The sequence below is a fragment of the Fukomys damarensis genome, unplaced genomic scaffold (assembly GCF_012274545.1).
Source record: "Fukomys damarensis isolate Sample0158 unplaced genomic scaffold, DMR_v1.0_HiC HiC_scaffold_14, whole genome shotgun sequence".
In the NCBI taxonomy this organism is placed as follows: domain Eukaryota; kingdom Metazoa; phylum Chordata; class Mammalia; order Rodentia; family Bathyergidae; genus Fukomys; species Fukomys damarensis.
The window spans coordinates 29608570-29625888 of record NW_022900926.1 but is presented as its reverse complement, the minus strand read 5'-3'; the positions used below and the strand labels follow the sequence as shown (position 1 = coordinate 29625888).

At 34.7% G+C, this 17319-nt stretch overlaps 1 protein-coding gene across 1 annotated transcript in view; it reads right to left on the bottom strand.

Moving 5' to 3' along the window:
- Ipcef1 (interaction protein for cytohesin exchange factors 1) overlaps nt 1–17319 on the bottom strand; it is a 164532-nt gene that overhangs the window by 142194 nt on the left and 5019 nt on the right. The window contains exon 2 of the mRNA XM_010628875.2: nt 3599–3705. Coding sequence (XP_010627177.2) covers nt 3599–3632 — 34 coding nt within the window. The 5' untranslated portion in view covers nt 3633–3705. The remainder of the gene's footprint in view (nt 1–3598; nt 3706–17319) is intronic.

The following is a 17319-nucleotide window of genomic DNA, read 5'->3' as shown; positions in this document are numbered from 1 at the left end:
ATTTAAATTTCTTTCTCAAACTTTGGAAAAGCAAAATGAGCATCAGAAAGACCTAATGAATCTTATAAAATCATTTAAAAAGTATAGGAGATGTTATATTTTATATCTAAATGTTCCCACCAAACCTCATGCAGTCACACGTGGAGCTTTTCAGAGGTGGCTGGACCTAGAGTGTGTGATGCTAGATTTATATGTGTGATTCTGGGATGAAGTATATGATGCCGGGATCAAGAATATGTGTGATAAATTCATCCACTGCTTCGTTTGGCAAAGTTCTTGGGGTGGATAATCAGAAGCCCAGCCCGAATATAAGTGCAACCTGAACTAAGGGCATGTAGCCTGAATAGAATATAAGGGACAGGAAGAGGACTGCTGTTGTCATTTCTGCTTGCTGCTTCTTTGCTACTTAACCACTTTGCTGTCTGCCCAACATGAACAGTTTCTCCTCTGTGATGGTCCTCTACCATGTCACCCGCCTTGGAACCAGACAACTATAAATTGAAAGCTATACAAACCGTGAGCTGAAATAAACCTTTTCTCCTTTAACTTGGGGTGTTGGGTATTTTTTTTCAGCAACAAAATAGTAATTAAAACAGGTGGGACTAGATCTTTATTCTTTTTTGTAAGGATAATAGAATCCTGATGCCATAATTTGACATAAGTATGATAAAAAGAAAATCATAGACTAGTATCTCTCATCAACATAGATCCAAAAATTCTTTACAAAATATTGACAAGTTGATCTCCACAATATAAAAAGATTAGTAGAGCATGACTATGTGGTGTTTATCTCAGGCTTCAAATTTAAAAGTGAATCTATAAATCTCTATATTAATAGAACAAAAGGGAGAAACAAAATAGTCAACTTACTAGATGCAGAGGCTAATTTGTCAAAATTCACAACATATTTATGATTAAAAAGAAACCAGACATAAAGAATGAGAAATTAGAGTCATTCATAGGAAAATGGATGCATATTGAGGATATACTCAAGTGAAATAAATAAGTCACGTGTGTAAATACTGAATAGTTTCTCTGGTGTGAAAAACTATAATTGTACATAAGATCCTAATGGTATAATGGACAATGTGAAATAGGAAGAAAAGGGCTAAAGGTGTAGGGGAAGTGGGAAGGGTAGGGGAAAGGAGACAGGGAAAAGAAAAAAATAAGAAAAACTGGAAACAAAGTATTTGTAAGTAGGGAAGGGAGGAGAGGTGAAGGGAGGGCAGGGATAAGGGGAAAAAATGAGAACCAAGACCTGTCATGTAAAGGTACAAGATCCCAATGATGAATGTAACTGTACTGTATACCTAAAATGTACGAATAAACTCAATGAGAAAAAAGTAAAATAAAATATACCAATAAACTCAATGAGAAAAAAAAGTAGATTGCTTTTAAAAAGACTTGTTTAGAAAACCCTAAGAAATCTACACAAATTATAAGAAGAAGTCATCATTGAATTTGGCACAGTCATAAAATTAAAAAAAAAATCATTTAAAATTCAGTTATATTTCTATGTAGTAGCAAAAACTTAATTAGAAAATAAATTTTTAAAATAATTCCCTTCACTAGGCCAGTGATTTAGCTCAGTGGTGCCATGCTGGCCTCTTTAGCACAAGATCCTGAGTGTGATCCCCAGATCTGAACAGCAATGAAAAATTCCCTTTATAATACCTCTAAACATTTTGGGACACCTTAAAGCAAATAACTCAGATCTATATGTTGAAAACTATTACATGTTCCTGTGAGATCTAAAGATCTAAATAAATGAAGAGATACACTGTGTCCATGGATCAAAAGACTTATGCTGTTCACATGTTAATTCTCCCCACATTGGTTTGAATTCTTAATTTATTCACAATCACAATACTAGCAAGTATTTTCTGTAGAAATTGACAAGTTGATCCTAAAATTTTGATAAAAATGTAAAAGAGTCTGAGTAGCAAAAGTTACCTTGAAAAAAAAAAAAGATGGATGACTTACAGTACTTACTAATTTCAAAATTTACTATAAAGGTAGAGAGTCAAGGTACAAAAGATAAATCATTCCATGACATGGAATAGGTAATTCAGAAACAAACTCATACATGAGTCAATTTATATAACCAATAAAGTAGCCAGGGCAAGTAAATTGGAAAGGAAAATATTTTGTAAAGCAGAGATAAAAATATATGTATATATGAAAAATAAATATTAATCCCTGTTTACCTCATAAAAAATTAATTTTAAGTGTCTTATATATCTAATTTAGCAGCTATAATTATAAAGTTTCTGGATGAAAATAACGAATAATACTTTCCAATTTTAGGATTGAATCCAAGAGATAAAAAGAGCATAAAACATAAAACAACTTGATAAATTAATTGAAATCAAACATTAAAATATGCTCATCAAAACTATCCAAAGATAAAAAAGCAATTGGCAATACAGGAGAAAATATTTACACTAGATATCTCTGGCCAAAAAAAAACTTGTAAATCTCCTGTAAATAAATACCAACAAAAATCTCCAAACAGTCCAATTAAAAATAGAAAATATATTTGGACAAGCATTTCACAAAAGATTCACAAATAAAAAATAAGCAAATGAAAATGTATTTGAAACTTTAGTCATTAACATATACTTTGCACTCAATAGAATGCCTAAAATCAAGACTACAGATATAATATTGGACAATATGTAGAACATCTATAATTCTCAGGCATTGCTGCAAGATGTTTAAGACATAACAAATAGTTTGGGGAACATTTGATATAAATTTACTCTATCAGCCCCAACTATTTACTCAAAAGAGAAGAAAACAAAAGTCCTCAAAGCAATTTAAAATGACTTAATTATAGTCGAAACATTTAGAAAGACTCAAACATTCATCAAAAGGACAGTGAATGTGAAAAAAAAGAAGAATCAAAATATTATGTGTAGGTACAAATTCCCTATGATAAATGTAATCATTATGTATATCAAAAGTGTACCAATAAAATTACTTTTTTTTTTTTTTTTTTAGACAGGGTCTCACTATGTAGTTGAGACTGTCCTGGAACTCACTATGTAGCCCAGGCTGGTCTCGAACTCACAGAAATCCTCCTGCCTCAGCCTCCCGAGTGCTGGGATTATAGGCATGCGCCACCACACCCAGCTCCAATAAAATTACTTTTAAAATAAAGGACAATGAATGAACACAGCCAATACCCAAATAACTAAATGCCATTTGGCAATGAAAAAGAACAACTGATCAATTCACACAATACAAAAGATCTCAGAAACACATAAGAGTGGCTATTACATGAAGCTCGAGAGCAATCAATCAAAATTAATCTATATTGACAAAGATTAAAATAATAGTTATCTATCAGGGGGAGGGGAAGTTTTATAGGAAGAAACTTTAAGAAGTCTTGTGGAGTAATGGAAATCTTTTATTTCCTAAAGAGAGTGATGGCTACGTGAGTGTTTCCACAGGCTAAATGCTATGTCCACGCAAAATTCTTATGATGAAATCCTAACACCCAAGGTGATTAGAAGATGGGCCTTTGGACATGAGAGTAGAGCCCTTAAGAATAGGACTAATTCCTTATGAAAGAGAATTAGGAGAGTTTCCTTACCCCTTTCACCATGAACCAGGAAGATGATGTCCATGAACCGGGAAGTGGGTCCTCATCACACAGTAAGTCTTCCAGTTCCTTAATCTTGGATTCCGCAAACTTCAGAACTGTGAGAAATAAATCTTGGTTGTTTAAGTCATCCAATCTAAGATATCCTTATTATTGCAGCCCAAACAGATTGACAAGTATATACATTCATAAAAACTAAAACCTGCATACTTAACAAGTGCTAAGAAAACAAAAGAAAAGCAATATATCAAAGGAACAGGAGCAAACATGAAAAAGATTCAATACCAAAACTGGGACAATTTGAACAACAAAGTAGATAGCACCCTATTAAGTTATAACCCAAGATGATAGATGAGTATAAACTGATAAAAATAAAAGATGAACCATAAATAGATGGGGAAGATGAGACAAATTCTCCTTACAGAAAAATTCCAAGTTATATGATTGCCAGTTTGACTGGATGAAGAGACTTCTGGAGAGGTGATCGGATTGTAAGAGGTAACATCAGTGACTAGCTCATTGAGTTCATTGCTCAATAGGTTATTAAAGCGTGGGGCCTCATTATACAAAGTGACTCGTGGAAATATAACCTTGGAGACTCTGCCTTTCTCAGAGTCCTTCCAACCAGCTCTACTTCCAGCCGTCATGAATTAAGCAGCCTTTTACCAGCACTCTCTTCCACTATGATGTTTCTGCCTTGGAGGCAAACAAGCATGGACTGAACCTCGGAAATTGTGATCCAAAATAAACCTCCTCTCTTCTTTAAGCTGTACATGTCAGACATTTTTTCCTAGCAACAAAAAGCTGTTTCAAACACTTTATAGCATTAAAATATTTGTATTAAAAAACAATCAATTACTGAATCAATTACTTCTTCTTCCATATGAAGAAATTGAAAGAGAAAAGAAAACTAAATAAAAGTTCTACAGAATGGAAAGAAAAAGGAAAAACTATGTAACTATGTAGAGATGACATGATCATTTCCATAAAAAATCTTGTGAAAACTTAAAAGTAATAAAAATAAAATTATTAACTATCCATTCTATTTCTTTTTTTTCAGCTTTAATTGAGTTTATTGGTACATTTTAGGGATACAGTACAGTCACATTCATTGTTGGGATCTTGTACCTCTACATGACAAGTATTTCTATATTATAACAACACACAAATGGAATTGAAATGATGCAAGATGTAAGTTAGACAAAAAAGAGTACATAATATCCTGGAAAATGCAGTCACCACAGTAATAGAAAGCAGGTCAGTGGTTCCGAGAAGATGCAGAAAACAGGGGAGCATCGGAGAAAGGAATTATATTTTCTGGATTGTGCTCAGGTGTTCAGAATGTATTCAAATAGAGAATTAAAATCATGGCAGTAACATGATCTTATTCCTATAAAATGCTCATTGAGCAAAGTAAAGCAACCAGATCCACTTCTGGTCAGGTGGCTACATCTAGTTATTTTACAAGTGAGCTTATATATGGATCTCTGGTAGTTTTATTTCAGAAACTAGGTCCTCCAATTTCACACTGAATTTCCTGAAGAACAGATTGGATTGCTGACATATTCTATTATGAAATATAATATTCATCAAATTTTTATTAAATACCACCTGCCTGTCAGATACCAATGATTTTTTTCATTAAAAAATATTGGCACTGATGATGTAAGCACAGTATTCAAACTAAAGCAAATCTCAGTGACTATATTTTTCAATAGATCCTAGTTTTTAGAGCAGTTTTAGATTCCCAGAAAATTGAGCAGAAACAACAAAGTTCCTACACATCCCTCGATTCCCCCCACAAACATACACATATAGTCTCACCCACTGTGAACATCCCCACAGGGTGGAACGTATGTTATAATCTATGATCCTCATTGCCCAAAGTCCATAGTTCGCATCAGTGATCACTTTCGGTGCTGTATTTTCAATAGTTTTGACAAACATGTACTGACCTGTAGTTACCATCAGAGTACCATAGCAGTAGAATAGTTTCACTGTGTTAAAAATCCTCTGTGCTATTCCTCTGCACCTCTCCTCCCATTAGCCCCTGACAGCCCTCATCTTTTTAATATCTCTAGAGTTTCATCTTTTCCAGAACATCACACAGTTTGTGGCCTTTTCTGCTTGACTTCTTTCACCTAGTAATTGTTAGACAAAATGGCCACAGGGAGGTCTGGTACTCAAAATGCCATGATGCTCTCCTGCCCCCCAGCCCTTTATAAACCTCGCCCAGTTAGTCCCTCTCTCTCTCAATTGTTCAAGATAGCCGGGAAACTCTTTCCCACAATAAAGCCTTGCCTTGGGTGCTACTGTTTTGGTTTGATTTCTTCTGGTAATATATATTTAAGGTTCTTCTGTTTCTGTTCTTGGCTCAATAGCTCATTTCTTTTTAGCACTGACTGATATCCCATTGCCCCAATATAACACAGTTTATCCATTTACCTACTAAGAGACATTTTCCCTGCTTTCAAGTTTTGGCAATTTTGAATGAAGTTGCTATAAATGTTAGTATATAGCTTTTTGTGTGGAAATGTTTCAAACCATTTGCATAAATACCAAGGAGTACAACTTCTGGATCTTAAAGTAATGGCATGTTTAGTTTTGTTATGAAACTACCAAACTGTCTTCCAAATTGATAGTACCATTTTACATTCCTTCCAGCAATGAATGGGAGTTCCTGTTGCCCCATATCTGGGTTCAGTATTTAATGTTGTCAGTGCTTCGGATTTGGGCCATTCTAGTAGGTATGTAGGGGTATCTCACTGTTATTTTAATTTGCATTTCACTTATGTTAAGTGATGTTTGACATTTTCCATAACCCTTGGTGAAGATATCTGTTCAGAAATTTTGCCTATTTATTAATCAACTTGTTCATTTACTCAATTTTGAGATTTTGAATTACACTCCTTTATCAGATATGTCTTTGCAAATATTTTCTCCAACTCTGTGGATCATTGTCACATTTTCTGAAAACAATTATATTTTAATGTAGCATATTTTGAGCATTGCTACATCTTCAGTTTATAAATTTACATATCAATATGTATACTAATTAAAAAATAAAATACTACTATAAACACAAGCTATACACAGTGGTACCTTGTTTCACAAATTTAATTTGTTCCATAATTCTGGAAAAGATGGCCACTTTCATGTTTATAGGGGAAAGATGGCCAAGGTCAAGTTCATCACCAGATGCAGAGTTCACAAACAAAAAAAATTTTTTTTTGCCAGATGCTTTGGTTTATGAACCAAATTATTTTCAAACAAAAGCATTAATGAACCAAGGTGCCACTGTAAAATAATGTGCATTGTCACCTAAGCAATTATTCCTATTCATAATTATACTGAAGAAAATGTACAAATGCATTTTAGTTCTTAGAAAATGATTAAATGAATTAGGTTGAAATTGTTATTAATAAATCTGATTTTTTCCATGCATTCATACTCATCCCCAAGATCACAGAACACCAAATAATGGAAAGATATGAAAAAGAGAAACAAAATTATATTATTTAATATTTTTCCCCTTGTAATCACTAGTTTTAGTATTTCAAAATTATGGAAGACTTTTCATTTTCCATTGTAGAGATTAATTTTTCTTTTGGGGGGAGCAATTAAGCAAGAAAATTTTTAACAACATCCTTGCTGTTTCCAAGCTGTACAGCTGAAATTTTGAGTTATTTTTACTATTACTTTATTGTTGAAGAAAAACGTGCTTAAAAATACCTTTATTAAAAAGAGGTAAACTATAATTAAAAGAAATTTAAAATATGTCATCAACTATAATATATGAATTGTACTTGAATTAACATAAGCAATAAAAAGCAAAAGCAAAGGCAATATATCAAGAAATCATGGAAATCTGAACACTATTTGATATTATTGAGGAATTTGGTTATATTTACACGTGATAATGGTACTGTGGTTTTGCCTTTTTAAAGGAGATGGTAGCAGACTCTCAGCTCTGTGTTCAAATATCCTTGGATACCTGTCCAATTTCCAATTCCCAGCATCTGTGTCTCTTTCCTTGAGGCTTTCTGTGTTTTCCAAAGCCCCAAGAGTAGACTTGAAGAGTTGATGAATTCATATAGCTATCCATTCCACTCCCACCAACCAGAAGCACTCAGCCTACCACTTTGGGGGTTAGCGAATGTATATTCGAGTTCAGTAGCATACATACTAGAGCACATCTTCTCTGCTGCCTCCAAGAGTTCTCCAGCAGGATTAAACTAAATTTGGCAGGAACATGCTTTTTGATGTTCCCTTTATTGATTTCCTTCGCTTTCCTCCCTCATATTCCCACTTGCTGACATGTATTTCCAAATAAATGGTTTTCATTAAAACCTTTATCTCAGGGTTCACCTCTTGGGTACCACAAACCACCACAGATACATACTAGAACTTCCAAAAATGATATGATGGTTATGATTTCTTCAAACTAATGTCAAGAAAAGACAAGATTGGTTATGTTAAAAGTTCTAGAACTAAGTGATGGAAACACTGGGGTTTCATTTTCTTTTCTTATCTATTTTGATAAGTTCGTAATTTTCCATAAAAATAAATTTAATGCTTTAAGTCAACACTTAAACTCATAAAAGTTCAAATACAAAACAAATGGGATTTCAAATAGGAAAGGCATCAGTCTTTCTTTTTTCAACTCACTAGCCATCTGGAAAACATTAAATAAAGCTACCTTTCTGAAATAAATTACAGGGAAATAAAATATTTGAATATATAAAATACAATCACGAAATTATTAAAAGAAAAGTAGGAGAATTTATTTCTTTTGGGAGATGAGAAGGCTTCTCTTAATAATACATAAAACCCAAATTCCAAAAGGATTAGTGCAGTGGACTACATTTTTTAAAGTTTCATTTTGTTTTGTTCTCTGCACAAAAAAGTATAATACCATATAAAGTAAAAAAAAAAAAAAGATCAACTGGTAAAAATGTTTCACAACATGACAATATACTCATTTCCTTAATTTATAAAGGCCTCTTAGAAATCAGTCATAAAAAGACCATTAAACCAATAAAAAAAATAACAAAGAACTTACAGAAGCAGTTCATAGAAAAAATCATGAATGGCTTATCAACATACGAAAAGATGGTCAAACACAAAGAAGTGAAAAGCAAAATGTCAGTGAGATTTAATTTTCATTCAGCAAAAGGCAATTCTCAAAATATAATCGTAAAATAGTTAAGTGAAAAAGCAGAACAATTAATATAGTATGCTTTTACATGTGTGAAAAAAAGACTATCTATGAGTATGTATGTATTTCTTTATATATCTATTTCTTGGTGTTCATGGGGGTTTGGTTCCTAGACACCCTCAGATACTAAATCCATGGGTACTCATTCCCTTATATGAACCTACATACATCTTTTTGCATACTTCAAATCACCTCTAGATTACTTATAATACCTAATTTATATTACTTAATATATTATAAATGCTAAGTGAATAGCTGTTAGACTATAGTATTTAGTGGATAATGACAAAAAGTCCATACATACTCAGTATGGATTTTCTTTTTTAAAATATTTCATATCTAAGACTAGTTGAATCACTGGATACAATATCTGAAGATATGCAAGGCTGATTGTATTATATAAATGTGCACATACGTATGAATATCTATCTGTACATCTGTTTATATGCTCAAATATGCATATGAACCCTAGAAGGCTATCGTAGAAAAGGTGCAGTTGTTGCTCCTGTGGCAAACTGTGGAGGAGCTTGGAAGTCTTGAGACAGGGTAAACACAACTTATCATCATGTTTTTGTTCTTAATGTTCAAACTTTAAAATGCACATCTGGATTACCTAACCAATTAAAAAATAACTAGTTGATAAAATACATGAAGTTACTTTATTCAGTAAAAATAACTATTGAGTATCTACTTTGTACCAATCACAATTTAAATGCTGGGAATACAGGTCAGGGTGGCCATTGTAAATCTCCATCCTCAGGGCTCTAGCGTGCTTCTGAGAGGAGAATAAGCGAAGTCTAATGAACTATGTTTGGGCTGGTTAATTTGGACTGAAACTTAAAGAATGTTTGCTTTGGATGTACCTTTTTTTAATAAGTGAATAAATTTAGTTTTACATAAAATAGTACCTCTAGAAAAACATTCTTTGGAACTGACACAATAATCATACTTTGAGCAGGGCTTATCAAGTGAGAAACGGTAAAAATAGGTCCATCGTTCAGATGCATACATTTTATATATATATATATATATATAGAGAGAGAGAGAGAGAGAGAGAGAGAGAGAAGGCTTTCATTCTTGCAGCACAACATCCCTAATTTTTCTGCCTTTCTATTTTTTCTGTCAAAAATGAATTTCTTGATCTAGTTATTGGGAAACATAGCTTATTATATTTCCCCAAAATTAAAAATTCCCCCACCTTAGAAGTTTGCAATGCATGTTGACATTAGAAAGATTTTTTTCTTTTTCTTTCTTTCTACCCTAAGTTAGTACTGTCACTTAATTTAAAGCCCCTTTCAACCCTAGCATTCTCACCTTCAGAAGTAAGGAGTGAGGCCAGATGACGTAGGTGGTTCTCATTCTCCACTATCACTCTATATTCTTAGAATTATTTTAGGAAAAATTAAGAAATTGAAGCACTCAATGTTATTGCTTTGAAATATAGCCAAGTAAATAATCATCAGCTATTACTGAACTTCGGTGTGTGCTCTATGATTGACTAATAGAATATGGAGAGATACTCAGAACCCTGACAAGTGCATTATAAATAGCAAGAAATAACATTACATCATTTCTTTTCAATAAAACTAAGCATATATATAAAGAGTGACAAAAGAAAATAATCCTAGACACAAGGCTGCACAAAAAGGTATTAACTCAAAATCTAACTTTTCTGAGAAATAGGGAAAAAAATCTTTTAAAAATCAAATAGTAATATCTTCAGATAAGTATTCACATGAACAACATTGTCATGCTTTCTACCTCAGTTATCCAATTTCTAAAACAGAGTTTTTTCCTGGACTCCCTACTCACTTGACTGCAGCACAGTTCTGCATGAACTTTGAGTTAAGACCAATGTCTCCAAAGCATGAGGGAACAAATAATGAAATGAATAGATTTTCTGAGGAAATTATGATTAGCACTCTCATCAACACAATCTCCAATTTAAATCTGTTTTCCTTCAGCAAATTCCGAAGCCCTTCATGGGCCCACTCAGGACATGGTGATTTCAAACCTTCCTAGTAGCTCACAGCTAACCTGAAGCTTCCATCTGCAAAAATATAGCACAACATACCTCTGTCCAAGGAGCATACTCCCAGACCCCAGGCAAGAAGAAAAGTGAAAAAAATACATGAGGACTTAGAGCAACTGAAATGCAACACTTCCCACCCGCTTACTTCCTTGTGAGGATAATAATCCTCTCTGACAGAGCAGAGCAATAACAAAACAAATGCACAGTCCAAATAAAATAAAAGCAAAATAATGAGACAAAATAGATCCAATTCAAGCCATTTCCCCTGCCCCCAAAATGCAGTGACAAACAGCCTTTCTTTTAACAAAATACTAGCAGGATTTATAAACTTATAGCAGTTTGTCAAATAACAGTCTGCCTAAGAAAGTTATATTTCATGCCATTTTAACACCAACCCAAGAATTTTCTCTTACAGTCCCTGTTCAAGTATATTCAGCCGTAGAATGGAACATTCATAAATTCTGGTTCTCCACAGGTTACTTCCAACCTTTGAGAAACACACACACACACACACACACACACAAACTTGTTTAGTCCTGAAAGTTGAGAGCAATTTCTCCAGTCTCCTAAAAGGGAAAGTAAATCCTTGTTTCCGTATTTAAAAACTACAGATCCTACCAAAAAAAGGCAGCCTCATTTTTCATTGTTTCATATGCAGGAAAAATGTAACCAATTGGCAAGAGCAGCTTCACTACTTGTTGAGTTTTATGTCATGTACTTCCATACAAGAGGAAAACAAGTAATACTTTGTTCGTGAGATTCAAGAAAATGTTACTTCATCAGGCCTAACCCTGTCCCTACCATCAAACTTCTTCTAAAGTGCTCATTTCCCCTAGAAAACATTTCCTCCCCAAGTCTTCACGTGTTCCATCAGGTCTTCATGTTGATCAGAGAAGTATCAAGGCTCTCAATCCATCCACCAGCCCCCATCTCCTGGTTATACTCACATCTATCTCTAAAATCTCTCCCATTGGCAAAAATAAACAAATGCACTCAACACATTATACAGCAACCAAATATGAACAGGCATTTAGGATTTAGAAGTTCTCCTCCAAGAATAGAGTAAAAACAAAAAAGAAAAGTATAGAAAAGACTTTTGGGAAAACAAGTTCTTACTTGCCAACTCTTAAGATAGACTCTGAATGTGAACGTATGAAATTTCTCTGGCCTCTCCAAGATGAAAGAAGCAGACATTTCCAGGGAACATCATTTCCATGCACAATTCATTGTTGGGATCTTGCACCTCTACATGACTCTCCTCATTATTTTAAGGCTGCCTGGTAAACAGCAGCACAAGGCCCTTTCCCTTAAACTTGGGGGGGGCAGTGAACTCATTTTCCTTCTGACACTTACACAGAGAAATTATCAACAATATTTCGCTGTATTGAGGTGAATCTCAGGGGATACAAGAGAATTTCTATACTTAAAATATTATCTTTCTGGACTATTTACTATTAGGTAATACAAAAGTTCTTATGAGTGAGGATGCTAGCAGGCTTAAAAACGCATGGTGATCAGGGCCTCACTACTTTCTATGGGCTCCAGCCACCAAAATGAAGGTGTAAAAATATGCTGGTCACCTGAGGATGATCCTCTTTAGGTAAGATAGTGGTTGCCACTTGCTATAACAGCCCCCAAAACTTTCCTAGTCACATTCACTCTGGGACCTTCCCTATGAAACTTTTCGTTCTTCCATTAACTTCATTAACTTTGGCTTTCTCTTGATTTACGTACTGTTCACCACTCATTTGGTTGAAAACTTGTTAATTCTTAAAATATTTGCTACTTTTGAATGTCTGAACTGTACTGTGCTCAGCTCTCATGAATAAAGAGGTGGTGTCATAACTCTGCTTATTATTCTTTCAAGATGTTTGGCGACTACACCCCATATGGTAAATGATATGTAGAGTTTATAATGTGCCATGAATAGGGTTTTAAATGTCAAAGTATACATTTATCTTAGTTTTGGCAAATAAACGCATAATATTTTTAAAAAGAAAAAAGCACTGAAAATTTCACTCCAAAATGTTAACTATGATTATTTCAAGGTTATAAGATCATGGGAAATATTCATCTTCTTGCTTCTCTGCATCTTTGGCAATGGAGCACATTATGTGTGCATTAAAAAATTCTTTTTAAATTTTAAGCTATAAATAGCAAGTAAATTAATGTTTACTATGAGGTTAAATTCAAAGTACTTTCATAAAAATATTATTTTTCCCTTTTATTTAACTTAATATATAGTAATCTTTTTTTTTTAAAGGCCTCTTTCTGGTCTTGCAATAAACAGAAAGGATAAATGGAGACTATTCAAGTGCATCCTCTCAAAACCTTGCCTTCCTTTCTTTTAATCTCCTTTTTCGTCTTTTCAATCTTTCGTTCTTGGAAGCAAATGCCCCATAGTTCATAACCTCCTCAGGTTTGATCTAGAAATGTCTTTAGGACATTTTTCTCAATGCTGAGGCAAATCTTGCCAAGCACTCTAAAATTATTATCCACCCAAATGAGCTTCCTTGGGCTTCTCAGCTCCAGGAATGGGGAAAACATGGATGGGCACCAAGCAAACTATCTAAAATACAAGAAATCAGCTGGCATCTTTGTATTGTTTATATTATATTAGTTATATTATTTTACATTATATTATTTCTGTTAAAGCTGTTATACTACTGGACTCTGAGGTCAAAAAGCACAAGTTCACATTGTAACTCCAGAGTCAAAATATTGGAGTTGAAATCCTCACGATACATTTCTATGTGACCTTGACTCAGGTTCTCAAACTCTCTGTACCTGTTTCCTCATCAGAAAAAGGGAGCTTGTCAATAATAACAGCACTTCCCAGCATTATTTGATTAAGAAATTAGATACTAAGTGTAAAGACTCTAACCCCTTCCCTAGAGAGAGTTAAGTGGACTGAACATGTTATGTCAGTAATAATCGGAGTGTGTCAGCTGCACAGCCTCTGGGGACATGGAAATCTATGCAGCCTATTAGCAAAGCCACACTTAGAAAAAAAAGTTTGCATGTACTTCATTTCTTGTTCTGTATTGTCCAAGGGCTCACTTCAGTGGCTCTCGCTACCCAGAAAGCTCCAGGAGTTGCCTAGAATGTCTCACTGCCCAGGGCCTTTGATGCACTCCAGAAGGCCCCCTTTCCACAATGACCAGAATTACCGGCTCATGAGGAAGCAGACGGTGATGCCCATTGCCTGAAATCAAACTAACACCAATAAGAGGATCTCCCACTAACTTACTGCCAATACAGAGCCCACAGAAGGATTTCAAACAAAATGAAAATGGCCTACTCCATATCCAGGACTCTGCAACTACCAGGAACATTAACTTGAAAACAAAATCACTTGCAAGGAATCAGGAGTGACTGAGCCATACTTGTTCAGTGCATTTACTCTGCATTGGTAATTTCTTGGTGTCTCTCTCTGTGATAGCTGCATGGCTCAGAATGTCTAGGGCCTGGCATTCTTCTCAAAACAGCTGATTTGTTCATAGCTTTAGAATGTGAGTGTTCACCAAATAAAGCTAAATGGTTCTCTAGTGCTAGCTCAAACCTTGCTGAACAATCCCTCTTTCAAGTTTCCTTCACCTACATGAAAGCAGCTGTGGTTGATTGATCAGACTGAAAATCAAGGTGCAAAAAATCTTGGTGGCTATATTCTAGGCCAAAATCCAGCTCTTGCTGTATAATATTGACCGTATTTTTAGGTGAGTTCAAGTTCAGATCCTTCTCCTGGACAGAATGGTTGTAACTGAATCTAACCAGGAAGAGGCATTGATAAGTCACATGGTTATCAGGAAATTTCAGAGGTGATCTTATATATTCTGTTGCAGTGAAATGCCTGATACATTGCTACATTGCCTGGAAGACATTAGGTACTCAGTGACTATTTCATAACTGTTAAATATTCATAAATGGTCCCTCACCATATTGCATGATTAACATTAATATTTACTAACGAGAACAACTCCATTTTGTCTATATACAAAGAGAAGCTGGGATTTATGACCTAACAAAGTACCAGGTCTTTAAAATCACTCGCTTCAGGATTTTATGAGTGCAAAGAATAAAGCTGTTATAAATAACTTGTACTCTAAGTTAATGAATACAATGTTCCTCTTACAACCATCAATCTGCTAGTATAGCAGAATCTTCCAACATGTTTCAGGAATTGACGAGACCACACATATTCTCATTAGTCCACAGTCGTACTTCAAACTTCCCCAATATCATGCTGAAACCTGAGCTGACCAAATAATCATAAACAAGTAACCTAAAATGTTTGTCTTTCAGGTTGATAGACACTTGCTTAATTTTTCAAAGAATCTGTTTTCCTCTTTAAAACATAACCTCGTATATCAGTCAAGTGTCTTTAGTTGACTCATGACGTTACAGAGAATCACAGTACATTCTATGGAAGTGAATACCTGCCTCGCAAGCACAAGAACCCAAGTTCAATCCCCTGTACCAAAAAAAATAAAAAAAGTTTCACAACTATAGAACTGAATAATGGGGCCAGGGATTTAGCTCAGTGGCACCATGCCTGCCCAGCAAGTGCAAGGTACTGAGTTTGATCCACCAGTACCAGGGGAAAAAAATGTACTTTAAAAAATGTACTTAAAAAACCTTTGGGCTAGGGATTTAGCTTAGTGGTGCCACTGCCTGCCTCACAAGTGCAAGGTCCCAAGTTCGATTCCCAAAACAAAAATAAACAAACAAAAAAAGAAGTGAATAATGTTGAGAGACTGGCATAGTTGAGACTCTGGCATAGTGTAGGGGTGAATTCTTTCTGAGAGGTTTATCTTTTCCTATTGGTCACTGAGGTTTGATATCTATATGTACATTTGCATAATGCTCGCTTTGGCAGCACATTTACTAAAATTGTAAATTGTACATTTGCGTATAAGTGTCTCAATGTTTTATTTTTCTCTGACATTAGAGATTGAGGCATAAAACTCCTGAAAAGGTGTTTCTTTATGATAGGGGGAAAATTCTGTCTAAATATGAGAGAATCTATCTAGTCACAAATTTCTGTAAAATATTTCGAAAAAGAATATCCAAAATTAATGTTTGAAGAAATTGAAATATGCATCAATTAAGAGGAAGAACAAAAAGATAATTTAGTTTTGCACAGATTAAGTGAATTAGCTTTCTGCAATGATGTCTTCCTGTTATAACAATGTTGTTCTGCTAGTGACGATTACAGTAATAGCATTAAAGTAATTTAAACTCTCCTGAATAGGAGACTTAAGAGATTTTTATGTTGTAGAGAAACCCAAGAATATTTTTGAAATCTTGACTATTTACACTGTCATTAAAACACTACGCAGGCACCAAACCAAGATTCATGCATTGAAATAATAAAATATTACAGGAAAACCACCAAGAATTCCAGCATTCATTAATGAAGTTCTTGTCTGTCATATGCTTGGACCAGGGCCTTAGATTTTATATTTAGATCAATGAGCCAACACACTGCATTGTTTTCCAATTCAGAAAATGTGAACTTTTTTTTCAATATATAATAGAAACTGATATTCCATAGCTTGCAAATTACCACATTGGCATAATAATTCAGGATTTCAGATAGACTCCATTTTTGAAAGGATGCCCTTTTATAGTTGTCACAGTAGCCTGATTTTCATTTTGTAAATGTTCTTCACTGTTTAACATCTTCAAGAAATTCCCATTCAAGGATAAAGTGAATTTACTGTTTGAGGCCCAATGCCACGGGTTAAAGTCAGAGAAATGAGTCATATTGGAATGGATCCCTAGAAACACTTGCCAGCAATGTAGATGGGCTCTATGACTAGCTGAAATGACTTTTATTCTCTACTCCCCAAATTAGTTTCCTAGTGCTGTCATAACAAAGGACTGCAAACAAAGTGGCTCAAAGCAAAAGAAGTTTGCTCTTTCACAGTCCTGAAGTCTGTACCGACAAGGCCACACTCTCGCTGAATCCTGGTAGGGTGTGAGTTGGATTTCTTTCCTGGCCTCTTTCTAGCTTCTGATGGTAGCTGGCAATCTCCAAACACCTTGCCTTGAAGCTGTATCATTCTAATCTGTCTTCATCATCACAAGGTCATTCATCATCACTTGCTATGTGTCTCCTTCCTTAAGTCCTTGCCTTTGAATAAAGACAGGGTATATTGGATTAGGGCTCACACTGCTGTAGTGTGACTGCATCTTAACTTAATTAATTACATCCACAACTGTTCCAAATAAGGACACATTTTGAAGTATTGGAGGATAAGAGTTCATATGTATTTATTTGTATGTAGGTAGGTATGTATATGTGTGTGTACATATTTATTTCAGCACTGGAGATTGAACTCTCCTCTTCACCCTGAGCTACATCCCAGCTTCCTCTCTGTCTCTGCCTCTCTCTTCCTCTCTCTATCTCTCTCTCTCTCTCTCTCTCTCTCTCTCTCTCTCTCTCTCTCTCTCTCTCTC